Genomic DNA, 27,655 nt, shown 5'->3' with positions numbered 1-27,655 from the left:
ACCAACGTCACGTTGCACCACAGAGTTGGCGGATGCTTTAGCCCAGGTCTGGGAGGAGATCCCTCAGGAGACCATCCGCCACCTCATCAGGAGCATGCCCAGGCGTTGTAGGGAGGTCATACAGGCACGTGGAGGCCACACACAATACTGAGCCTCATTTTGACTTGTTTTAAGGACATTACATTAAAGTTGGATCAGCCTGTAGTGTGTTTTTTCACTTTAATTTTGTGTGTGGCTCCAAATCCAGGCCTCCATTGGTTAATAAATTTGATTTCCATTGATGATTTTTGTGTGATTTTGTTATCAGTACATTCAACTTTTTACAGAACAAAGTATTCAATGAGAATATTTCATTCATTCAGATCTAGGATGTGTTATTTGAGTGTTCCCTTTATTTTTTTGAGCAGTGTATTATGATGTTGTGACAGTATATTATGAAACATATAATCTGTGAAAAAAATGAAGCTCTTCAGCATCCTCCCTGTGGTCCTTCTGCCATGTGCAGAAATACGCCGCTCTCTGTCAGAAATGACCAATCAGAGCCAAGAGGAGGGCCCTAGCATTAGCCAGGCATGCAGTAAACAATGACAACTAAATAAAATGTCATCAAAGGGCAGAGAACCTTGAACATAAACAAATGATGTGACCGTGAAAGCATTTCAACAACAGTTCAAGTCAATTTGACATTTTAGGGAAGATTTTTTTACTCAATGTTCGTTGTTATACATAGACTCAAATATAAACACACAACTAGGGGGTCAACCGATTGCACATTTCTGGCTGATAATCGATCTTTCAAAAGTCTGCGCTGCAGATTCTGATTTTGGCCGATACCCATTCTTTTGTCTGAATTGTTGCTAAATATAGCAAGAAAGTTGCAGAGTTGGTAACAGTGGGGTGAATATTGTTAACTGCAAACATGCAGAAATGACCTGGAGGGCGGGGCTAACAGTCAAACCTCTGTCACTGCAGAGAAAAGAGGACAGTGGCTGATTTTTAGACCTTCGCTAAAGTAGATAAGATCAGTGGATAAGATCAACCCCACTACTAATTGGACAAAGGGCCCAGAGCCAATACAGTCAGAAAGTTTAGGTGGGTTTGAGATAAGGACCATTAAACCAGCTGAATGTTAGGTTACTTTGTATGTTCCGAAACCAGCTCTGATCATGGTTCTGTATCAACATGCACCTGTTTTAACCACATAGCTGCAGATTTAAAGTGAAGGTTAATGATGTGACATTGGTGTTTCTTTCTCATGTTGTCCTCTTTGTGCAATACACCAGTATCACTGGCAGCTAAACAAGAAAATAAAAACCACACCTCCAAGACATATTTAGTGCAATATTTCAAAAATTAGAAGACAATAGCCATTAGCCATTACTATGCCAAAAAATACTTTCATTAATCTTTTTCTTTTTCTTTTTTTTAAATAAATGCTTATTCATATTTCAATAAAGCAGCCTTCAGCACATTTTTGGGTAGCAAACAGAAAGTTTAAACGCTTAAAAGATAACTGTTAGTAAATATTAAAGTTTGAATGGTAATTATTGAATGTTAATTCAATAATTTAGGCCTAAAAAAAGACAGGACAGGTTTGTAATTATAGTCTACAGCACTGCAGGGTCAGAGGAGACCTGCATGTTGTAAATTTGATGAGGAAAGGTAAATGATTTAACCTAATTATTGACTTTTTTTTTTACCTTCAACTGTCACTGTAAAGTAATGGACAGCTTCTCCCAGTGGGTTATTTGCTCTGCACATGTACCTCCCGCTGTCCTCTTGTTGGGCTCTGGGAACGATCAGCAGCTTCCTGTGATTCTCCAGCTTTGCTTTAACAGGAAGTTGATCGCCAATTTTTATCCACTCCACCTGTGGAGTTGGACTGCAAAAAAACAGAAGTCAAATTGAAACATAAAACTGCTTTTCAAATGCCATCACTTTATGCAGTGTTACTTACATTCCTTCTGGAATACACTCCAATTCCAAGTCCTCTCCTTTGACCAGCCGATTCTCTGAACTGCCACCAGAGGGCGTCAGAAGTGAGGGTTTCCTCTCCAGGATTGCATTGGCTGGTGAACAAGTGAGAATATGACAATATCATAGAGCTGTAAAGACAAAAAGATCGACATTCCCTCTTCTAACTTACCGCCACCTCCTCCTGACATGGAAGTTGGATGACACACCAACGCACACACGCATCGAGGACAATGTGGGTGAATCATGAAAAGATAAAAAAAAATAACCCAAGCAACTAAAAACATGCAAATAAATCAGACAAAGTGACATCAAAATGGATTTTTGTGATTGTTGGAGATGAAGAATCAAAGTTTACGTCATGGCATGTGGCTTGGCAACCTACTTGTCTTGACGTTGACAGACATGGCGGTCTTCTGAACGATGGTGCGTATCCTGTGGAAGGCGGCGAAGCAGCAGTAGTCCCTCCGGCTGTCTTTCTCCACCGCATGTGAGAAGTAGAGGTCTCCGTTGAGGCCAGTGGACACCCGCTCGTCCTGTTCGATGTGCTGGAGGTCTGAGTGTGACAAGGCAGCAGAAATAAAACTGATAGAAAGTGATTTCTTACACATTTAAAGGGGCAGTACTACATCATTTTAGGCACATAGTGCCATTTTATAGCACAGTCAAGTAAATGTTACCTTCAGTTTTTATAGAAGTTTTTATAGAAATGTTACATATATCACATATAAATTAAAAGAAATACATTATTTGAAGTCTTGAAATTGGGCCTCTGTCTCTTTAAGAAACTCCTGCTCTTTCTGAAACTCTGCCTTCAGGAAGTTGTCACAAAATGGCCCTTCTATTAACACTTTAACAATGTTTTTACCAGCATTTCACCGAAACGTAGCTCCTATAATGAGCTCAGCTGATGTACATTTACAACAGGTGTTTGCTAATTGTCTCTGGCTAGTCTGAAGGAGCTGAGTGGGTGAAGTTGCTCTGTGAGGCGGGATTTTGGAAACTGCAGGAGGAGGAGCTTCTACCTTGAAGACGGTACTAGATCGTTTTGCAAGGCTCAATGGTTGCCATGAAGATTAAAGGATTTCTCAAACATGAAAGAATTAAACCAATACTTCAGGTATGTTTTGATGAAGGAATAACATCATAACACGAGGTATATTCAAAATTTTATTTTACATAATTTTGCCGCTTTAACATGCATTTAAAGAAGTAAGCAAAAAGCACTTTATGCTACCTTCACATGTGGTGCGTTAAAATGTATAGTTTTTTTTCTTTTTTTGGCAGAATTTCTCCTGACACATTTACTGCCTTTGGCAATGTGAAGCTCCAAAATTGAATTTAAAGTCAAATGTTTGAGACTGTGAGTACTGACATATTCACATCAGAGATGCTTAAATGGATTACTGCAGCTTAGGGCTGTTTTAAAGCCTATATATACCTCTCAAAACGTGATTCAGAGGGTAAAATATTCACAGCACATTTTGATCTATTAATACAGAAGACGGAGAAAGAAATGAGGCGTCACTTACTGATAGTCATCCAGTAGATCTGCAGGGGCGGGATGCCAGTGGGTGGGTCACATTTCAGAATGAAAGGCTGGCCCTCTTCCACCTCCACAGGGTCCAGCTTCTCTTTAGGGAATTTTGGAACATCTGGAGGAAAAAAACAGCAGAACAAACTGATGAGTTGGTGGAGGAATTGAATTGAAATCACACTGCAGTTCTGTTTCTGTTTCAGAAGAGGGCAGTAAAATCATTCTGAAAATCAAACAGAGACCCGTATTGCAAGAATTGTATTTCTATGTAACACATTTTCACATTTTGTCACATAACAATTCCAAACTTCGATGTATTTTATTAACATTTTATGTGACTGGCCAACAAAAAAAGCACTGTGAAGTTGAAACAATTATGCACTGTGTTTTTTTTTTTTTTTTTTTCATAACCACAAATCCAACATTGTGGTGACCACCATTTTCCTCTGGTATCCCCTAAGTAAAATCTATTTTACCCATTTTCCTTGGTAACAGGTCTAATGAGTGATCAGAGTCCACCTGTGTGTAACTGAACCTCAGTAAAAATCCAGCTGTTTTTTCTGGTCTCAGAGGTTCATTAGTGAACCAACCAGCATGAAAACAAAAGAACACAGCAGACAGATCAGGGACTACACAGCCACCATGGTGAAGCATGGTGGTGAGGATGCTTTTCACCAGGATACTTCCTAAAATCAGGAAGGAAAACCTGTTAAAGGGAGTAGACGATGTAAAACTGGGATAGAGGTTCATCTTCTATTACAACAAAGTAAACAAACATAACAGAGATATACTGAAAAGGCATTGCAATTCCTGGCTTAGAGCTTGGGAAAAAAAAGATTAGTCAAAAATATCAGTATCCATATGCCCAAAGCTAGTAGAGACATGTCCCAATACACTGCTGGGCTAGATTCGCAAACCAAGAACTTAAAATTTTAATTTGCATAAATTGATGAAAACCATCAATCTTCATCTTCTTCCACTTAAAAAAGACACATTACTGCTTTTTTACATAAAATCCCAACAAAATACATAGAATTTTATGGTTGTAACATAAGAAAATGTAAGAAAAAAAGATCAGAAGCATGTGAATATTTTTGCAAGGAACCGTCTTTTGTAAATTAAGAATACACTGGAACACTATAAATCCCTTTCTAGTAGGGGTGCGCCAATAAATAGAACTCAATTTCCTCCAATTTGGGAAATTGGCAATCAGAGAATACTTACACTAGAAACTTATTATCTTTCTCCGCAAAGATCTGAAGATAAGATCTTTTAACTCTGCAGTAGTAAAAGTAGTCACATCATTGTTACCAAATTGGAAACTTTTCAGACAGAATAAATTGATATCAGCAGGTCAGGTTTTCATAAAGTTCAGTGATTGGCAAGAAAACAGAAATCGGTGCACCGCTACTTTCTCATGAAACGTTTTCTAAACTCTATGTAACATTGTTTCACATGCAGCCTCACTGATAGTCAGTCACTTCTCATAATGAAGAGGTTTGGAATAATTTCCAGAACATTTGTAACATGACACCCCATATAAACACACACACACATGCAGCTCACACGAACACAAATGTTGCTCACTGGGTATGATGAACTCAATCTCCTTGGATATGGCCGTCCCCAGTTTGTTTGAAGCGTAACAGCGGTAGGTTCCCTGGTACTCTGTGAGGTTCCCGTTGTTGGGGATCACAAAAGTCCCAGAATTCTCCTCTTTCATCAGCCGAGGATCAAGATAAGGGTCAAAATCTTCCCCGTTTTTTTTCCACTGGAATCTGCATAAAGGAAGCGTGAAAGTGTCAAAGCCCAAACCGGGAACCCTGGAATGCAACCCGCTGATGTTGAGCTGTTGTTTGGAATGTGATGGTGTGTTCATCCCTGCTCTTATGTGAAAAGCTTTGGAAGAGTCGCTTACTCACTTTGGTTCAGGATTCCCTTTGGCCTCACACGTCATGGCGAAGCTCTCGTCGAAAGGAAAGGCGATGAGGGAGCTGGGAGCCTGATCTGTGATGGTGGGCAGCTGCTCAACTGGGAAGCGAACAGTAGAGCACACATGGGAATCAAAGACCCAGTGCAGGCCCTTCATCCCATCAAAGAACGTTTTATCTGCTACACGCTGCTTCCAAACCTGGTTCATCAAACAAAACTCAATACCTATTCTGCTGTTTAGAGGAAACTCTGCAACAGAGACTTTGTGTTTCATCTGCATCTAAGTAGAAAGGCCAGGTCATCTAACTTTTTATAATCTGAGGGATTTGAACCCACAGGTTGGGAAGCAGTACATTGCCATGTCTGTCTTTGTATTAGTATATTAAAAAGCATTAAATGCACATGATGAATGCACATATATGACACAGACAGGTGGTCAGTTTGGTGATGCTACAGCATGTTGTAAACAGTCTTTAACGTTCAATGCAGATGCACATTATGTACATTTTTGGAAACGTGATCTCACTCGCAAATCCTATATTTTTATTTGTAAAAACTGCACAGTATTTTCCATTAGTATATTTTTATTATTGCTATTATCTTTACAAGGGATGCTGCCGATATCGATCACCAATGAGGCCGATCTTTGCCGATTGCCTGGATTGACTGCTTTTTTTTGTGTTAGTTATAAATGATACTATGTGATCTGGCAAAATTTAAAAAAAAAAATCTGGTAATAAATTCACCTAATTAACGTAAACATGCATCATACTTGCAGGCACAATACAGCAGCTATTCAGTCAAAAGAACAACTGAAAAACCTGCAACCAGTTAAACAACATTTAACAGTAAGGCTCTCAGTACCATAAATTATACATGAGTCAAATATGTCTCACAACACTGCCTATATCAAATAATGTCTAGTAAAAAAGGGAAACATTAATTCAAAGTCAAATGCAGGTTGCATCAAAATAAACAATCATAAGTTACTAAATCAAAACTTCCCAAGAGCACAGCTAGCTGATTAATGCTGGTTCTGATTGGTTGTTTCTGACATAGTTGAGTAATTCTGAAAAACACAGGAGGAAGGAGAGGAGATCCATTATTTTATTTTTTATTTTTTCATAAATTATCTCTCACGTTTGGACATAGGGAAAGTTTTAATATGTGAAATATTTGTTGTTTACGTTACATTAAGCAGTGGAGCAGAACGGTCTGTGAAATATTACTGCCAGTAGCGCTAGCGGCAGTTCAACAGATAGAGCAGAACCAGCGTCTTTCACCGCCAGCTCGAAGACTTTAATTATTTTTCGGGTTATATGTTTAGCTTTCTGACCGTGATGCTAATCCGGGTGAGTGTTGGTAGTTGTGCGCTGCTTTACCTGCTATCTGGGTTAGGGTTAGGTTAGATTCCCCATTCACTCTTAGAGCGTTAAAGTTCCACACAACAGGATTTGCTGCTGCAGTGTGAAGGAAAGGTACAGCTGCACAAGCAGGCTGAGAAGTGAGATACAGGTGAACGTTTTGGTGATCGGCAACAAGAGATAGTAATCGGCGATCACCGATCATACACTTTTACACGGAAATCGGCCGATTATGATCGGTGGCCGATCGATCGGCACACCTCTAATCATTAATATTGTTAATGTTTTCTGATATATTTCTTTCAACACTTAAAAGGGTAGTACTCTGTATTTTTAAGACATATAGCGCTATTTTATGACAAGTGATGCCACAAAGTAATGTCACTTGTTATAAATACTGTATCCACCTTATTCCTGAAGGGTTTACTGGGGAAACGATTATGGGTGTTACTTCCGGCGGCTAGCGGAAGTAGCAGTATTTCATTGTAATTTGTAGGGTATTTTTGCTAGTCTGTATTCATGATATAAGTTACATCTCTCTTAATATAATACAATATTTAGTAAAACTTATTTACGGACACACCGTCTGCTATCAGAGAGCTGCTCAGTACAGATTATTGTAATTGTAATTGTAATTGTGAGTTTAATCACGGGGAGCGACAGAAACAAGATCATTAAGTTTTGTAACGGAGTGACCGTGAATTAGCAGCGCTGCTAACAGCTCGTTTCTTTATTACTGACTGTAATAAAGAAAAAAGCAGAGAAGATCTGAGATCTGTCTTAGATCTGAGTTGTTCCGACAGTATGAAACACCAGAACTACACAATATTAGCTTGGTGTGATGTGAATTTTATTTTTCATTTGAATTAAAAAACATAAATAAAGCTCATGATCTGAGTATTTATCATTATGATTAGGCCTGGGAATTTTATTTATAAGACCAAATAAAATATCTGGATTTATTTAATCCATCAGAACCAGAACTTCGAGGTTTTCCGTTGCTGAGTGTCGCTGCAAATCAGCAGAGAAATAACCGCAGCTGCTGCGCTCCAGATCTTGCGCAACAGCTGAATCTCCCCACTGGACAAGAACCGAACCGAATCACATATTAACCTATTATTGAGAGCAACTTGCCACTGGAAAGTGTCGTAAGATGCCCTTGTGTAGCTCGGATAACTGTTGTGCTGTTCATGGCTGTACTCTAATAAACAGACCACGTTTAGTTTGTGGCTGCAGCAAGTTCAAGATAACCCACATCTGCATCCGAAGCAACTGAGTCAGTGAAGTAGCTATGCTAGTGCGGGATTTGAAGGAATGCGGCCATTTCTTCGAGTTATCATCCCTCCCTGCAATAACTGTATTTTGTGGTAAACGATATTGTCACATTTAAGCTTTGATCGTTGGTGGTTCCCACATATTTTATAGCCTAAAAGCTCTGACGAAAGCCGATTAGCGTTAGGGTAAAATGTAAACAAATAACAGTTCCGGCTTGCAGCAGAATTCGCGCTCACAATTTCACGCAAAGCATCATGGGGCGTAGGAATAAGGTGGATAGAGCTTTGGAACGTGACATCACTGCTGTAGACGGAGGGATATCAGCGCCATCTTTGAGGTCCATAAACATAACCGAAAAAACAACATTCTCGCAGATTTTTTTAAATCCAAGTTACTTAAAATAATTTAGCTATGGTACGAACTTGCTGTGTTATTGAATGTAATGTCCGATCACATGACTGAAATGGTAAAAAGATGGAAAACAGACTTTTGTTTCACTATTTTCCTGCTTGGAAACAACACGAGGAGGCTAAGCTATCGGCGCTAACGAAAAGAAAACGAATGTCCTGGGAATCAGCGATGAGACGTCCTGATATTACGTTCTCCAACATCCCCAGATACCTACAAGTTTGCTCCAGACATTTCCATTCTGATGAGTGTCTAAATTTGCTTTGTTGGTGGTGTGTCATATTTTTTGCTATGATTTTGTCCGAGTCACGTTCAGCTCATATTGTGTTCATTTAAGTGGGTCAACCTTGTTTAGGTCGGGCTAATATTGTTTATGTAGCATAGTCCAAGTTTTGTCAGTGGACATCGAGGTTATTACATTATTGTGAAGTAAACTAATTAAGTTTTTTAGTGTTATCAAATTTACAGCATTAATACTGATGTGTGTTCTGATATGTCCTCTTAAAGGCAAACTGACGTATGAAATGGATTAGCTCAATCCTGACTGGGGTTCATAGCTGAATATGACTCACTGTGAGGTAAACGCCACAACATCAGACATCAGACTGACATGAGTGTCAATTAAAGAGGCGATACAGCAAAACCATGGTGGATCAACAAGTTACAGAGACTGTAAGGAAAAGTGTCTCTTTAAGAAGTTTCTGCTCTTTCTGGAACTCTGCCTTCAGGAAGCCATCACATGGCTCCTCCATTAACCCTTTAAAACATTTTCATCAATGTTTCTCTGAGAAGTAGCTCCTGTAATGAGCTCAGCAGATTCTCAGTTCCACCAGGTGTTTGTTGATTGCTAGTCTGAAGGAGCTGAGTGTTGAAGCTTGGAAACTGCAGCTTGAAGACATCATGTTTATCACAGCTGAATGGTTGTAAGGGAGATTAAAGGATTTCCCAAACAATCTACATCAACACTCCAGGTATGTTTTGGCGAGAAAACAACATTATAACATGATGTAAAGCTCAAAAAAAGTTGATTTTGCATAATACTGTCCCTATAAAACTTGTTTTGTAAAAACCTTTATACCTGATACTGTGGAAGAATAATTCTATGTTATTGTCATCCTGTCAGTGTGTTGTGACTGAAGCAGAGGGTGAATTGACGTCCTGAAACTTAGATTGTTAAAAGTTTGTCTTGTCTCTGAGAATGCTGATGGCTCCTGTTTACACTCACTGCGTGAGTTAATTACACGAGCTCCGTGTGTGTGCCAGTGTTCACTTTAATCCCTTAATGGATTCTTTTCACAGCAGTTACATGGTGCAGGGGTCAGGGAAGATCCTTGTCTTCTCCAGTGTATTGGAAATGTTTTTATTTATTTATTTTTGCTTAATGGCTTTCTGCTTGGGGTTTCCACATTTTAAAAAAGCCAATTAAGCTGAATCAGATTAACTATGCAGATTAGTTAATCTGCATAGTTTAACTAATAGTGGGGGAGGTTAATCTCAATAACCTCCCTCACTATGGGAGGTTATTGAGTGATGTGCATCTGAAAGCTGCACATTGTTATCTAGCATCATGGTTATGCACCTATAGAAATATAGCACCCTCCACAATTATTTTCACTTGTGTCAAAGACTCACAAAAGCCTTAAAATACTATGGAGATTTGGTGACAGTGAGGTGCCAGTCAGTATTGCAGTTCCATAACTTGCTGAGATGAACTTAGTTTAATTTTGAAATTTAGTGGAAAATTAACAGACATCTGCTTTACTTAAATGGAAAGTTACTTCATTTTGTTTGTTGTGACTAAGAGAAATGAACCACTGTGTCGCATCATATTGTTGCCCCAGGGGAACATGGATTCATGGGTAACCATTTGAAAGTTCCCCAAGACTTTGCTGAGATGGAAAAAGTAAACTTTTATAAACAGAAATGCCTCATTTCCTTGTTTCTCACAGGAATTGTTAGAGGGAGTCACTGATTCATCACCAAGGATGTTGATAAATGACTCATTCCTTTAACGAGTTCATTTTTCTGAATTTCATGAGATCTGCAGTGAATAAATTATCGATTGGATTTTTCTACTTTTTCAAAGACAGATTTTGCTCCATATACATATTACAAAATACACATTCATTTACAGGCTCTTTTCACATATTTACCAGGACGAAAAGTAAATGTGCAAGGTGTTGTTTGTACTTAAAACTTATTAACTCTTGATGCATGAATTGTGATCCTTTATGTCAGGATTTTTTTCAAAAGTGTTTTTATTTTCTGATTTGATTCACAATATTTTTTTATCTGCAAGAGTCCTGTACTGTAGACCAGTGTTTCCCAACCCTGGTCCTCAAGGCTCTGGTCCCCTGCCTGCATGTTTTAGATGTTCCCCTGTTTCAACACACCCCATTCAGATGATTGCAATTCAGCAAGACCCTGTTAATCAGCCATCAATTGAAATCATGTGTGCTGAAGCAGGGGAACATCTAAAACATGCAGGTCAGTGTGCCTTGAGGACCAGGGTTGTGAAACACTGCTTTAGATAGAGCAGGGATGTCCAAAGTTGGTCCTCGAGGGCCGGCATCCTGCATGTTTTAGTTACACACCTGTTTTAGTTACACACCTGCATCAAATGATGGCTCGTTAGAAGGCCTAAGCAGAACATTGACTTTCTGAGGAGGTTGTTAACTACCACTAGGGAGAGAACTAAAACATGCAGGATGCCGGCCCTCAAGGACCGACGTTGGTCATCCCTGAGATAGAGGGACTGGATATCCCTGAGTTGGTCTGCATGCTTTTTCGCCTGTTTTGGATTTAAGAAAATTTTTCTTGCACTTGCAGTGGATGGCCAGTAGTTGATAGTGTATTGTATCAACTAGTGTCCACTTCAGTGTTGTGTGTGCATTTCCACATTTAAAACATCTGTTGCTCCTGTTTGAGGATGTTACTTATGGGTGTACCCAAAACGTAAAAAAACAACAACAAAAAAGCAATAAAATCCATACTTTACTGAAAGAATCGTCACAATTTGTTGGTTTTATTCTGTGATTTGGTGTCATGAGGTGTGGTGAAATGAAACATGCTCAACTCAATCTGATGAAACATTTACCCATAAACTGAGATTAGGGTTAAAGAGACTAAAAAAAGTTTTATGGATTAATGACTGGTGCTGATGACTTTCAGATCATGACTGTCAGTAAAGATGCCGCAGAGGGAAAACAAGAACCCTTTAATACCAACAAAAGTAATGGAGAGTGAACTTACTGTTTACGCGACCTAAAACTACATAATCCATGGCAGCGAGGGGGGAAATAAACAAAACAAAAACAGTCAGCAGTTTGGGCATAATCCCCGCCTGTCATAAGTAATTTCTTGACACGAAAGGCTTGAAGCACACACACAAGAACAACAATCAAGAGAGATTGTCTGACAGTGATCTGTTAGAACTGTTCTTTTTCCTCAAGGCTTCATGACTGGAGGAGGAAATATTTGATTTACAAGGACGTGTTTGAGATGCGTTGCCAAGGGAACAAGGAGAGACGCATGCAGATCCGACACAGAATGAAGCAAAAACCTGATTCAAACATGATAATGTTTGTGAATGTGTTCGGTCCGCATGATGCATGACAGTCATAACAGATGTCTGTGGTGTGATTTATTACTAAATACTTATTTATTTAACCCATCCGAGGTTAAATTATGTATGCAAAGCAAAATCAGTCCCAAAGCATTTCTTTACCCTCTCCATCTGTGATTCTGCCTAGTTAAAAAATAATAATTTTCTTCATTTCCCATCATCTATTGCACTCATAATGAGTTAGGCTGAGCTGGTAGAGTTTCTATAATGTTTTCTATCACAATGTCACCACTGTGGTGCTCAGGATGTTATTCATGCTCTGATTTTACAATCCAGGCATTGCATTAGAAAAGAGAAGAATAAAGAAAAGGAGAGGGACGATGAATAATGCAAGTTGATAGTTTGACAGCTTTTCAAATGAAAAGTCTGTTTTTTTCTGTTGGATGTGAAATGAAAAGCTGCTTTTTTGGTTGAAATCATATATGATTAGACTCAAAGTCAGGCTCCACTTGTTGAACCTACAGTTTGAGCAGAGTCATTTGGGTTTAAAAGCTGCAACAGCATTTATATGTACACTGAAAAAAAAGAATGGAGCTCCAACTTAAAAACAATTGTTAATTTGTCACATATAATCGAATCAAGTTTGTCAAACGTACTTTTTTAAAATTTGTTTAGCATGACAACTTAATACACTTAATAAATTTACTTGGATAAACCTAATTAATGTATAACAACAACTCTGCTATAAACTTATCCAGTATATAGCTGAGTAATTTCCAGTAATTTAGAGCTGAATGGCACATAGGCAGACTATTTTACATACACACACACATTATATATAAATAAAAATATAATGTTAAAACCGCAGGGTGAGTTAAGTTTAGTCTGCATTAGTTGTGCTGTGCACTGCATGCTAATTAACTTCTGCACCTTTATTCATTTCCTCAAGATAAACTGCCGGCTATAAATGGATTAACATAACATTGCATTCTCTTTAGTTTTCTCTAGTCTGTATGTACTGGAGACATGAATTAAATGCGTCATTTCTACCAAAGGTTTGGAATGCGCTTCTGAACAAGAGGCTCCAAAGCGTCCGGTCTATAACTCTTCAACACGCTGTCAGCTCTCTGTTAGAAAGACACATTTAGTTCAGAGTCCATGAGATGATATTCAAAAAGGATTTTTTTTATTAATTGATTTTAATTGCCTCTGCCATAAACTCTTTGCGTAAAGCCTATAATGTCTGCCCATGTGCTACTGCACATGGGCAGACATGTGCAGTAGCACATGTCTGCTACTGCACACATGTGCTATCGAAGGGCTTCAAATTTTTCTGTCGTTTAAAAACAAAGCCAATCAAAAAAAAGGAAAATATCCCGTTAAAGCGACCCCTCATATTAATATATGACATAAAATGACAGGGATGGCTTTTATGACATTACCCATCACAAACTAAGCCATATTTTCCTGTCTGGTCTGAACTCACCCTCAAGAGGAATATCGATGGCTGCGGTTGTGTGAAAAGCACGGAGACAGGTGACCACCAGCAGCGTCAGCCTGCCAGCCAATCCGGAGCTTTGTTGTGACCTCATGGTTTCACTGCAGGCTTCAGAACTTCACCGACCAACCAGCGCTCTCCTTTGTGAGCTCAGTTCATTTCCGGGACGGGCTGAAGATGCCGTACCTGTGAAGGCAGTACAGATGGAGAAGCATCCATGAATCAGACCCACGCTCCGGCAAACCACACACATAACAAATCCCCTGCCTCCCTGACCGGGAACACAACTGCTCTCACCTCAGTGTCACACATTTTCGTTTTCCACCCAGACACACGTCCACACTGTGAACTCAGTCAAGTTCTGCTTTTCTATCAATATGCCTTTTACCCCCCATTATATATTTTGTTGTCTGTTGAGGTAAGCTTCACAGAGTACTGTTCTAATGCAACAATAAAAAGAAATACAAAATAAAACACCAGGAGCTTGTGGGTTTGATAATACATGGCAGATGTTCAGCCTCACTGCGAAGAGAGGAAAAACTGAAGCCACATTAACATCAAAACTCGGCTGATTTAATCGTTGTGTTGTTTTAATCTGGAGATGCAGCTTTTGGATAACAATGACTGAATGACTTCAAGATTGCACCACAATTTTATCTATTACTGCAGATTCTGCAGGCTTGCCTCAGGGGAGACATAAGAAGCAAAGCGAAGTTTGGAGTCAGACAGAGGGAGAACACAGCGGCGCTTCATTCAGCAGATAACAGAGCAGAAGTGTGAGAGGTCCAGGCTGCTGGACCAAAAGAAGACAGGAAGGTAGCTATGGGAACGCTGGGAATGATGATCTCTCTGGGAAACCTCTGGAGTGTCCCTTCATTACTCTCCCTTATATTAGCTCTGACCTGGCTTAGCGGGTCACGGTGGAGTAATTAGCACAATAGCTAGCTCACCCTAATAACGGAATAGAATGATTATAGGGGAACAGAGAAACATGATGTCATAAAGATGTTGGAATTCCATTAGAAGGGCTTCGGACTGCAAATAAAATGGCAAAAGTCCAGAAATTACACTTATTGCAGCTGAGATAGGGAGTCCAATTAGAGTTTAGATTTATGGCCTGAGCCTGACCTGAAATTCAGGTGAGAGTTCTTTGAAGACAGGGTTGGCTCGATCTTCTGTGACACGTTTAAAAAGCCTGGGGTACATGCAGTATAAGCTGGACGGTACGACTGAACATTTCCTATCAGTCGATGTTGATAATTATTGATTGAAACTGCTGCTGCGCAAGTTACTCCAGTTATTGCTAGGCAACCATACATTACTCAACAGGTTGTTGCTAGATACCCACAAGTTACTCAATAGGTTGTTGATAGGTAACCAAAGAGTGAGTGAGCTAGTTGATGCCACTCCCTTTACTTAGTTGGCTGTGAGAGGTTGAGCAGCTAAAGCCTTTTCTCTGCCTACATCCCCTACAACGCTGAGCGGTTCTGAATCAGAGTTCAGTTAAATTATTACATTTTAAATATATCACAATACTGTTATTGATTTATTTTGTCCAGCCCACATACAGCACAGAGAAAACCAAATAAGAATGTACGATTCAGTTTTGTTAATCTACTTATTGTAGTGTAACTAGAGGAGTAGATAGTTTAACTTGCTGAGGGAATAAAGTAACTAAGTAGAAGTTAATCAGACTGTAACAAGTGCACTGCATCACACATCCCAGAAAATTTGCACATGACTCACCCTGCGGTTACAACAAATGACTAAAAGGAGTTGGAAGAGGTTAACCAAAAGCTAAAAATTTTAACTTAATCATAATTAAAATAATTTTAGGTTTATTTGGCCTCGGAACTATGATTAAAGTTAATTAGCCAGGTCAGATCAGACTCAGACATAATGCCTACAGGTTCGGTTTGGGTTGGACTTTTTAGGCCCAATCTTAACTCTAAGTCAGTATAATCTCAAAGAAGGTGTGCATGAGTGCTATGATGAATCAGTTATGTGGAGATATTCAACTAAGAGACATTAGGAGACTAGAATCTTCTTGGTGCTCTGGTCTAATCTAGCCTCTGCCTCAGTAGAATCAATAGGCAGCGCTGAGGTCAACCTCCTGGTCAAGAGCAGGAATTAAATAACCAACTGCTGAACAGCACACTTCATTTGGCTCCTTTGAGCCTCTTTTTATATGAACATGAACTCTGAACTTCTCATCCACACTTAATAGTATTAACCGTGACCCAACAAGAGCCTTCCTAAACTAACAGGGACCTCTAGCTACCAGCCTACAGCTGTGTTCAAGGTTTCAATTCAATACTTTATTCCCCCAGGGTGAAGCTAAATGTTGTAACACATATTCCACAATTTTCATAGATGGTGCTGATGGCTACAGTGATTCTGAATAGGCCTTTGACCAAAGTGTTCATCATACACACTGGAGTAGTCGTTAAATTCAAGTCTCCATTACAGACCAGAGAAAACTAAAGAGAATGCAACGTTGTGTTAATCCATTTGAGGAGCCGGCAGTTTATCTTGAGGAAATAAATGACGACGCAGAAGTTAATTAGACTGTAACATGCGCAGTCTGCTGCTCAACCACTGCAAAAGAATTAAAAACCGCTGGAAGTAAGTAACTCATCCTGCGGATTTAACAAATGGAGCCTTCTGGGTGCACGTTACCGAGGGGAGCGGCGTTCTGGAGGAGCTGCAGACGTAACATCTGTCCGTTTCGGAGAAGCGAAACCACGCAAAAATAAATAAATAAATAAATAAATCCTGGTAAAAGCACACACCGGACCGCACAGGGTGAAACACTCACAGAGATCTGTTTGGATCAGACAGATCCAACTGACTGATGAATTAGCGCAGATTTTTCTGCAGATGCGGACCAGGAGGAAGTGCGTTCAGACCTCAGCGGGTGAAGTGATGCTAATTTAAGTGAATAATTTAATTTATTATAAGTTATTGGGGCCACAGTCAGTGGTTTGTGTCACTACGGAGAAAAATTTATCTGCTTAATTTATGATGGGATCTGGATTCACGGTGAATATTAACTAAACCGCATAAAATGCGACTAAATAGCCGATGTTAATATGATTGTAATTTCACGAATGAAAATAGTACATGACCGATTTTTTTATGTTGTCGGTCAAGATAGAATAACAAAAAAGTCTAGCGCAACCTGCCGCCCTGACACCAACTCACACACCAACAAAGCGAATTTAGACACTCACCAGAATGGAAATATCTGGAGCAAACTTGTAGATATCTGGGGATTTTGGAGAAGGTGATATCAGGACGTCTCAACTGCTGACACCACGACATTCGTCTTCTTTTCGTGAGCTCCGAAAGCTTAGCCTCCTTGTGTTGTTTCCAAGCAGGAACATAGTGAAACGAAAGTCCGTTTTACATCTTTATACCTTTTCGGTCCTGCGTTACACCCAATAACGCAGCAACTTTGTGCCATAGCTAAAATATCTGTGAGACAGTAATTTTTGTCGGTGGCAACAAAGATGGCGCTGATACCCCTCCGACTAGAGCAGTGACGCCACGCTCCGAAGCTCTATAGAACGCTGGGGGGCCACATAAAATGACATGTGGCCCGCGAGCCTTGAGTTTGACACATGCGACCTATCAACATGAAGATCAATTTTGAAGTCATGCTAAAAAACAGGATTTTCCACCACATGCCATACATATTGTGGCTCAATTTATAATTCGGTGTATCTGTGTGAACAGAGCTGAATACATGTAAATACATTACAAATAAAAATGAAGAACATTTTTGCTTTAATCTCACAATTATGCACAACGTAGTGTTGGTCAATCACATAAAATCAGTGAAAACTAGATGAAAGTTCTTGGTTTGCGTGGAAAATCTCAAGAGGAATGAATGCTCTGGAAAGGCACTGCATGTGATCCAAATGAACCCAACCTAATCACATTGATTTTAGTTCATGCTTAAGATTTAAGTGATCTCAAAGAGCAGCCCAGGGCATTCATTCCTTTGTTTATTCTTTCCCAGACAGTGTGATTTATGTAGTTGAAAACAAATTAAAATGGAAACGGTGAGACCTTCACTCTAATTGGTTTGTGCTTTATCGGTGAGATTGGCCAGGTTAAGCAAAGTGGGCCACTCAATCCTCACAAGAGAGTGTTTCTCATTAACTTATGGTCTTGGCCAAAATCTTCTACCTTCCTAACACCGGCTTAGATGGATTACAGTTGGTTCAAACTGGGCCTGGTGATTTAATTTGTTCTCCTCCTGCCCAATGATTTGTTGAGGCCCAACCCAGCCATCTGGCTGAGAGAGAGGCCTGGTCAAAACTAAACTGCTGTGAGCTATAAAGTGTACATTGAACTCTGAGGGTATGGTGCCTAGTGGACCTGTATTATTGAGGCCCAGCTCTCAACTCATATCTGATTTACAGACCACAGGCTGTTCCTAATCCCTGCCTCTCTCTAGAGCACATGTGTCAAATTCAAGGCCCGCGGGCCACATGTGGCCCGCCATGTCATTTTATGTGGCCCCCCAGCGTTTTATAGGCCCATGATTGACTTAAAATATGTTTTGAGCACAGATTGACTACAAACTACATCTTCCATAATGCATTCCGATTGTTACCAGCCAACATTATGGCTTCTCGCCACTAGAGAGCAGCAGAGTCACCTCAAGCTGCTTATTGATTTTACCAGCGAATAAAACCGAGACATCGACAAGCTAACATCAAAATGTCCAAGAAAAGAAAAATCGATTTACAAGTAAGACTGTGAATGAAGATGTGTGCAAGTTGGTGTCAGGGTGGCAGGTCGCGCTACACTTTTTTTGTTATCCATCATCCTGACCGACAACATAAAAAAATCGTTCATGTACTATTTTTATCCGTGAAATTACAATCATATTAACATCGGCTATTTAGCCGCATTTTATGTGGTTTAGTTAATATTCGCCGTGAATCCAGATCCCATCACAAATTAAGCAGATTAATGTATCTTCATTTTTCTCCATAGTGACAAAAACCACTGACTGTGGCTCCATCCATCCATTTTCTGCCACTTATCCGGGGTCAGGTCGCGGGGGCAGCAGCTTCAGAAGGGAGGCCCAGACTTCCTTCTCCCCAGCCATTTCTTCCAGCTCCTCCGGGGGAACCCCAAGGCGTTCCCAGGCCAGCCGAGAGACATAGTCCCTCCAGCGTGTCCTGGGTCTTCCCAGAGGCCTCCTCCCGCTGGGACGTGCCCGGAACACCTCACCAGGGAGGCGTCCAGGAGGCATCCTTACCAGATGCCCGAGTCACCTCAACTGGCTCCTCTCGACGTGGAGGAGCAGCGGCTCTACTCCGAGTCCCTCCCGGATGACCGAGCTTCTCACCCTATCTCTAAGGGAGAGCCCAGCCACCCTGCAGAGGAAACCCATTTCAGCCGCTTGTATCCGTGATCTCGTTCTTTCGGTCATGAGCTGAAGCTCATGACCATAGATGAGGGTGGGAACGTAGATCGACCGGTAAATCGAGAGCTTTGCTTTTTGACTCAGCTCTCTCTTCACCACGACGGACCGGTACAGCGACGGCTTCATGGGAGACTCTGCCCCAATCCGCCTGTCGATCTTCTGCTCCCTTTTTCCCTCATTCGTGAGCAAGATCCCCAGATACTTAAACTCCTCCACTTGAGGCATGACGACCCCCCCTGACCCGGAGAGGGGAGGGGGGGGGGAGGTTGACTGTGGCCCCAATAACTTTTAATAAATTAAATTAAGCGATTTCACTTAAATTAGCATCACTTCACACGCTGGAGTCTGAATGCACTTCCTCCTGGTTCCCATCTGCAGAAAAATCTACGCTAATTCATCAGTCAGTTGGATCTGTCTGGATCCAAACAGATCTCTGTGAGTGTTTTACCCTGCGTGGTCTGGTGTGGGCTTTTACCAGGATTTTTTTTTTTTTTGCGTGGTTTCCAATCTCCGAAACGGACAGATGTTCAGATGTTACGTCTGCAGGCTCCTCCAGAACGCCGCTCTCCTGGGTAACGTGTACCAAGGCTCCATTTGTTAAATCCGCTGGATGAGTTGCTTCCAGCAGTTTTTAATTCTTCGCAGCGGCGTAGCCCCTTCCGCAGTGGTTGAGCAGCAGACTGCGCATGTTACAGTCTAATTAACTTCTGCGTCGTCATTTATTTCCTCAAGATAAACTGCCGGCTCCTCAAATGGATTAACACAATGTTGCATTCTCTTTAGTTTTCTCTGGACTGTAATGGAGACTTGAATTTAACGCGCCATTTCAACCAAAGGTTTTGAATGCGCTTTCTAGCCAGACTCTCCAAAGCGTTATTTAACAATATGAGATGTTGTTTAATCTATTTTTAACATTGTATTTTCATACATTTATGCTAGAGCTGCCCAAATCTAGTTTTTCAGAGCTACCATCTGCAACTTTAGATGCGATCCTTCTCTAACACACCTGGATCATTGACTCATTATAAGCCTCTACAGAACTGAGTTGCTGCTAATGAGGGAAGTCAAGCTTTTGTCTGGGGTGTGTTTTAGCAGGGATGCATCTAAAAGTTGCAGTCTGGAGGACTGCAAACTCCTCCAGACTGGGAACTCCTGATTTGTACCGTCATTGTGGCCCGTTGAGGGTGGCCAATATGCTGAAGTGGTCCTCGGTGAAATTGAGTTTGACACCCCTGCTCTAGAGCCATCACACCATCCTGAGACGGAGGGAGGCAGTGGGGGGGTTAAACGCTGCTCACTGTGGGAAGGCCAGCGTGAAGCCCAACCAGCTCAGTGATGGAGGGGCAATAAAGCAATGTGGACCAAGAAAAGACCGTCTTCGTTCTGGCTGACAATTGAAGAACACCGTCGACTATTACCTACCTGACCAAATGTACAACCATTTTCAGATAACACTGGAACAAGTGTGGAGGAGCCCTGGTCCATGAAAACAATGTTTCCATTACTTCTTACATTGACAGGCAATGGTTCAAAAACAACAGTTAAGTTGATTTTGAACCATTAACCTTACATACCTTCACCTCCAGTGAGAAATGTAAGTTTTTTGAAGGGCTGAAATGATTAATCAGATTAATCATGATAAAATAATGGTCAGCTACTTTAGAATTCAATTAATCATTATCTGGAGTGTTCAGGCAAAAGAAAAGGTCATTTGCTAAAAGAACAGCATACAGAGCCATAATTAAGCTTAAAATTGTATATTAAGCAAAAATACCGTTTGCATTTACGATTAAAATACCCTTTGTCTGTATATCTATTCTACTCAAAACGTCTCAAGTGGAAGTTTTAGCTTCAGCACAATGATTCTTAAAGAGCCATTGGTTGAGAACGAGATGGGCAGTATGCTTTTTCCATATTTATTAAACACAACATCTATTTAATATATTTTATATGGGGAATAGATTTTGACAATTCTTTTCACCTCAATTTGACTTCACATCCAGTTTTTCCAGACACGCAACAAACACATGTTGCCTAATAGCTTTATAGGAATCACTTTGTTTATACTAAAGAATTTTTGTGCCTGTCAAACTGTCATCTTACAGCTGATGCAGAATAAAGGAAAATATTATGTATTTAGAACACCTTGCCAGTAAAAAGTTATTTGTTGCATTTACTAACGAAAAAGAAGAATATACTTCAAAAACTAATGATAAAGTAAATTAAATGAAAGTGTTTTATTTTGCTAAAAACATCCAAATATACTGTTCAAAATCGAGAAGACCACCCACCTAACATAAACTGATATAAAGTCAAAGACAATGTACTCCCACCAAAAGAAGAAATCTAGAGAATTCCCTCCACTTGTGATCGTGTTGTTTAGTAACAGGGTGGCAGTCCGAGCTCAGCCATTCAAAGTTCACTACAGTAGACTAGGCTGTTAATTTGGCACCATCTGCTCCTTTCTCACACAAAGACAACAGGAAGAGAAGTGCGGGCCTACTGTAGTTTAATGTGCAGACCCTTAATAGGATTAAGCAGATCCTCGTCTTGTCAGGCTGGATTAATATATTCACTTTACTAAAGACCTGCAACGGATACACAGCAACTACACGCTTCCCTCTCACGGTCCAGAATGCCTCCACATTCATTCCCATTTGATCATTGGAGAACAATTAGAACAGCAGCTGAACTGATTAACTCTGAGAGGACTTGTGTTGCTTCTTGTGCGCTTAGAAAGACCACAAAAGTTTTCAAGAGGCCGGTTTCTCAGTTGACTTAAAGATTTCAAAAGCAGTCTGGAAAGAGGAAAACAATGGCTGCAGAGTGTAAAACCAAAGAATCAGCCTGATTCTTTTCTTTCAGCTTTCGTTTTCTTTCAGATTTCATCTGACAGAGATGAAAGGATGGATGAATGGATGAATGGAGGAAGGGAATGAACCTTTAGACAGAGCATAACGTTTTCATCTCTGAAATCTAAAAGGAAATGCTTTTCTAACTTTGATACATTTAATGGACTGCAAAACACATATCTTAGATCTCTTAGTAAAGCATAATGTCAAAGTCATGCATGTCTTTTTTCCAACACATTTTTTAACCAAATATTCATACTTTTCCAGAATGAAATTTAACCCACAGCAGTAAACAAGAAAAAGGTACATTCACAAATATATTTCAGTGATAGACGAATGGAGGAATAGACAGACATATTTTAAGGAAGGACAGACAGATTATCTAGATGGACGGATGGAATAATGGACAAATAGACTGGACAGATGCAGGGATTGATGGACGAATGGATGGACAGATTGTAAGGAAAGATGGACAGAATAAATGAAAGAATGGGTGGATGAATGGAGGAAGGGAATGGACATTTAGACAGAGCATAAAGTCTGTAAATAAAGCTGTTTTTCAATACTTTATCTTCATAGTGCATACCTAGAAATCGTCCACTTCAAATTCCACAGGAAATATTGTGAAAGACTCATTCAATGTAATTCCTTTATAATGCTGTTCATGTTTTGGGGAGTGCCAGGAGACTGAAAGCAGAGCTGGACATAAAGACAAACAGGACCAGTATGGAGGATACAGCCTGACCCTACCACTAATACAAGGCAGGAGAAGAGAGGAAGTGTCTCAGGTGCAAGGGAGCAAGTGCTAGTTGGCCACAAACACACAGGGATCCACTGATGGACTGCACCATTTCTGGCTCCTATGTTCTGAATGAACTAATGATCCAGAACCTTTCTGACCCTGGGTGAACTGAGTCCCCTGTGAAAGGGGGCATCCATCCTGCAGCCCCTGGTCTAACTACGAGCAATGCAGCAACTGGACAATCATTTCACCAGCTGGTTCCAGCAAAACAGGTATGAACTGGTTTGACAAACAAAAAAACAGCTTGAAAGGTTTAAAACTACAAGAGAATTAGACATTTCAGTCACTTTTCTAGAGGCAAAGAGCATGACTTATGTCACTGCGCTGCTGTAATACGCAGGATAAATAACAATAAGATGACAAAACTTTCTTTCTGAATCATTTCCAATCAAATTCATGAGTTCAATTAACCAACGTAAAGAGCTGAACAGAGCAGGACAGAGAATGGTTCTCAGCCACACAGGTTGTACAAACCGTGTCTGAAAAGCAACATAAATATGTTCTGATCATCCTGAAGTCAGAGGTGAAAGAAGTGGACTGCATCTGTCCCAGGTTTTCATCGCCTCTCCCTCTCATCTGCTCTCTTTGAAGTCTCCCAGGAGTACCTCTTGCTTAGGACAAAGACAGGCAGAGAGATGAATTCATGAGCTGGACTTTGAGGACAGGAATAGTATTTTGAGTGAACTAATGCAGCATTAGTTCACTCAATGTAAACTAAACACTACGGACCGCTCGCTCTTTGACTGACTGATGCCAGTAATTTCTACCAAACCTGATGAAATCGTGCCGCAGCAAGACCTGATCGATGGCTCTTATATCCCCAATCCTTATCTCTGTTGGCCCTCCAAGCAATTTATTAATACCAACGAACGAGAATTTCCGACATCCCTGTAGTGGGCGTTGTACTCCCTTCTGGTGTCTCAAACACGCAATTAAAGTGAGGATTTCAGCCTGTGAAATAAAATAAAATGTTCCCAAAATTTATCATTTGAAAATCCTGTTCCGTGGTGCAGCAGAACATCTGGACAGTGTTACTCGGGTTAAGTTGTTTGACATCGCTGCCGGATAGGTGGCCCAGTTCCTGTGGCTCTCCGCTGCCTAATGGCCTGCGTTCAAACACATCAAATGAAAAATTTAAGGCTAAAACGTTTAGTTTTTAAGTAAAGCATTGGATAATTTTACATTCTAATGAATATTTCAGTTTGATGTAAGACAAAGACATCAGAATGTAGGCCCAAATAAAACGTATCTATGTAGAGTGACGTGATTCGTACAGTCAGTTAAGGTCAGATTCTCAAAGGATGACCATCCTGGTAAATAATCCTGATTAAGAAAACCAAAGCGACGGTCCTGGAAGTCTATTTAAAGTAATTAATGAAACAGTTCCCTATACTCCCTGATGTAAATTTGCCCTGGCAGGAAGCTCAGCACAGACAGACCTTTAACTGCATGTGGATACAGTCTGTATTTGTTCAGTGAGTGCTCTGGAACTCATCCGCCCTGTCACTATTGTGTCTCTACACTGCTGCTGCTTTAAACAAGTCAAGATTCAGGTTTTCTGAGGTCAAAGCGGCAGACTGCGAAAGCTGAAAATGTGACTTAAAGGTGACCCTGATCCCTCAGGAGGAGATGATTCATCATCCTGACACAGCCCAAACTGCTTTTCATTTCACTTTTATGACTCTGTTGAATGATCTTTTTAAACACTTTCATTTTTTAATCAATTAAGACTCAAAGCAAATCTGTGTTTAAAGAAAAAAAAAATATTTCAAGAAACTTTGGGATTTTATATTTGAGAATTCTGCAAATTAATCTTAGAATATACTGGAAACCAATGCAACTGACATAAGGCTTTGCTACCAACATGATTTATAGTCCATTCAATGATTTTGAACCAGTGTCACGTTTCCACGGGGTGACCAAGCAAAGCTCCAGAATGTCAAATCTGGTTTCAGTTAGACACTGTGGAATACGTTGTTCTTCAGTACGAATCGTGACGTCACCCTTGGTCAGACTGAAGACAAACAAACAAAAAGTGTGGGAGTGACACAGGACATTCACCATCTTGCCCCCTGTTGATGATACATGGTTAGTTCCTAGAAAAGATATATATGGGCACTAACTCTAGACAAAACATTGACGTTCAGAAGCACGCAATCTGAACCTATTCCATAACAACATGCTCTGTGGAAGCATGGTAAGAGAAAATACATATTTACAGCTACTATGCTAACTGTGCTAATTACTAAGGCTAAATGTACCCTTAGTATTTTCAGATGTTGACTGAGCTAAAGTATCACATTGACATGACACCACCAAGACACCTTGAATCCGCTCTAGTTGCATTCCAGGCCACTGGATGGCGTTGTAATTTTAGCATGTCATCGAAACACCATGTGCTTTTGACACTCAGCTACCACTTCATTTGCTTTCACTTTATTTATAAAGCAATTATCTGTCTCCCATAAGCCACATGCTCATATCCGAGTCAGTGGGGAATCTGGCTGACAAAATGTTCCATATCAAATTGTGTTAAACTGAACAGGTTAAGCAACACACACAGCACACAGCACGATGCTATTCACCATTGTTTTTGTTGCATGTGCATCAAAACTGCCACCGGTCCCGTAAAATACGGAATCGTCCCGTATTTGGCTGTTAAATGATGCGTCCCGCATTGAACCGATACGGGACGCGATTCGTTCCGTATTCTATACATGTCCGATAGACACGCCTATCACGCACTAAGTGTAACAATAATGACCAAAACAAAACACAGGAAATATTAAGGTCAGCTAAATTGTCGTGGCGGGAGCTACACAGAACCCCAGAACACTACGGACTGACGCTGTTGTCATGGTTGCCTAGAGACCGACACTACGCAGCCGCAGTGAGGAGCTATCAACCCGTCTTTTTACAGCGTCCTCGACCCGACTCTTCACCGTACTTAGAAGTAAAACCTCTCATAAAGATACGGACATGCGAGGAAAGACGCAAATCCTAGGCTGAATAATGTTAGTGAGGATGAACACAGGCAATTAAAAAAAATGTGTCCATTGTGGCGCATAGTGCTGCTATGCGCCAAAGAAGTTATACTAAATACATGTCTTATGTTAATACACAGTGGTGGATCATTTTTTTAAAAACCTTCACAATTTTACTTTAACAACGAATTAAAAATTATAGTGCTGCACTTTTAGCTGCTGTATATGATCATACTTTCCATCTGCCAGGGATCTGAAACCAAGATCTCTGGAGACAAAAGTGGCTCTTTGGCTCACTTATTATTTTAAATGATGAAATATTGCTCTGTTTTTTGTGTTTTTTCACCCCATTCTTTTTCAAGTGTCGCCATGGAAAAACACTAACTATCCTGGCCCCTGTGGTAAATTCTTCAAGAACCAGCCTCCAAACCTAACTCCTTATTTCTATAATTATTTTAGTAATGCTCTTTACAGTACCAGAATGTTCACATAACTTTTATACTTTAGGCTGTCTGAGGACACATTTTGAATATTAAATCAAGTGTTATGATCAGTTGATCAGTACTTGAGTAGTTTACCAAATACTTTTTACACTTGCTTAATTAAAAGTGTTTTTAAGGTATGCAACTCTGATTGGAGTACAATTTTGGGATACTCTAACCAACTATGCATGAATGATTGCTCTACGGATCACTTTTTAAAAACAAAAAACACCGCCATAAAATAATGTCTATCACTGCAGTGGAAATCCCACCCCATGAGAGTAGGGTGACACAGCGTGGAGAGCGTCCCTTATTTTAATTTCTGAAAGGTGGCAACCCTATGTGCATAACAAACCTTGCAGCCTGACGGGAACTTTACAAACAGCTTAAAATGTCAACTTAACAGTCATCTGTGTATTTTAACTAGCAAAACTCTGCTCTCATAACATGCAGTGTGGCAGCACCTCTGCTCCTCATATAATTGGTTAATGACCACTCATTAAATGTGGCAAGATTGGTAATAATTATTTGATCACTGTTGACTGTCGCTGTAAAACCAGATAAAATTAGAGATGGCAAAACAAAGTCTTAATAAAAAACCAGAACCCTGATCAGTGCAGATCTAGTGCAGACGGTTTTGATCTGCATGAAATTTACCATTTATATGACGTAGCTGTGCTGTGAATCTAAACATAACAGGTGCAAGAGAAGTTGGGGGATGACTTATGTTGCTGTTTTGTCTACAATAAATGTTTGAACCTTCCTCAATGACTCTTAATAACAGGTCAAAAAGAATAAGGACCAACTATTTTTAGAAATAGACATAAAATAGAGCAAGATTTTAATCAGATTTTGCCATTTTTAATGGAATAATTGCAATGAATTTCAAAAAGTTTTTCCTTTTTTCCAACAGACTGGAAATTGCCTCTTTTTTACATCATTTTTCACAATATTATATAAAAGAAAACATATCCATTTTGCTTTTGGAAAAGTTTTGTTTTTCTTATTTGGAAAGCAAGAAAGTGAAAAAATAAAGACAAACTGAAATAAAATAAAAATTATTTCAAAAATTTCCAATAGCAGGTATTTTATCAAAAATTCCTGCTATCAGTGTCTTTTTCCAAAACATGAAGTAACATTTATGTCTGTAAGACATTAGTTTAGCTGCACTAAGGTCAACTAAAATCAATCAAAGACAACCACTAAGAGGAAAGAGTGACAGTAAGAACTACAATCAATGATATAATGAAAATATCGCTGAAAGTATTACTTATGCATCCTTGTATTCCATATTAAATAAAATCCTATTGAGACGGTGTAGGATTATTAGTGTTAACTGAAGTGAACCTGGAGGAACCAGAGCATTCCCTAGAAGGTATCGTCAGATGTAGCAAATAGTTACTTACAAAATCGGACTTTCTCATTCTCAGTCCTGGTCCCCATGAGAGGAGTAACAATTCCTTTTTCCGGGTCGCTCAAATCCGGAGTAAACAGGAAAATTATGAGTTAAGGGAGTTCTGATGTCTATAGGGAGAA

At 40.0% G+C, this 27,655-nt stretch overlaps 1 protein-coding gene across 5 annotated transcripts in view; it reads right to left on the bottom strand.

Moving 5' to 3' along the window:
- Window positions 1-27,655, bottom strand: part of chl1b (cell adhesion molecule L1-like b) — a 146,030-nt gene that overhangs the window by 43,246 nt on the left and 75,129 nt on the right. For 3 of the 5 annotated variants that reach the window (XM_081607451.1, XM_017304928.2, XM_081607450.1), the window contains exons 2-9: window positions 13,542-13,739; window positions 11,743-11,760; window positions 5,434-5,542; window positions 5,099-5,289; window positions 3,507-3,629; window positions 2,360-2,530; window positions 1,958-2,069; window positions 1,701-1,882 (exon numbers count right to left, since the gene is read on the bottom strand). In XM_081607451.1, the coding sequence (XP_081463577.1) occupies window positions 1,701-1,882; window positions 1,958-2,069; window positions 2,360-2,530; window positions 3,507-3,629; window positions 5,099-5,289; window positions 5,434-5,542; window positions 11,743-11,760; window positions 13,542-13,647 (1,012 nt within the window). In that variant the 5' untranslated portion in view covers window positions 13,648-13,739. Of the gene's footprint in view, window positions 1-1,700; window positions 1,883-1,957; window positions 2,070-2,359; window positions 2,531-3,506; window positions 3,630-5,098; window positions 5,290-5,433; window positions 5,543-11,742; window positions 11,761-13,541; window positions 13,740-27,525 lie in introns of all 5 variants that reach the window. The other 2 variants (XM_081607448.1, XM_081607449.1) reach the window with 2 other exon arrangements.

This window comes from Poecilia reticulata, chromosome 5, assembly GCF_904066995.2.
Source record: "Poecilia reticulata chromosome 5, P_reticulata-male-v2, whole genome shotgun sequence".
In the NCBI taxonomy this organism is placed as follows: Eukaryota; Metazoa; Chordata; class Actinopteri; order Cyprinodontiformes; family Poeciliidae; genus Poecilia; species Poecilia reticulata.
Note: the sequence above shows the minus strand (reverse complement) of the source record. Positions and strands in the feature narration are given on the sequence as shown.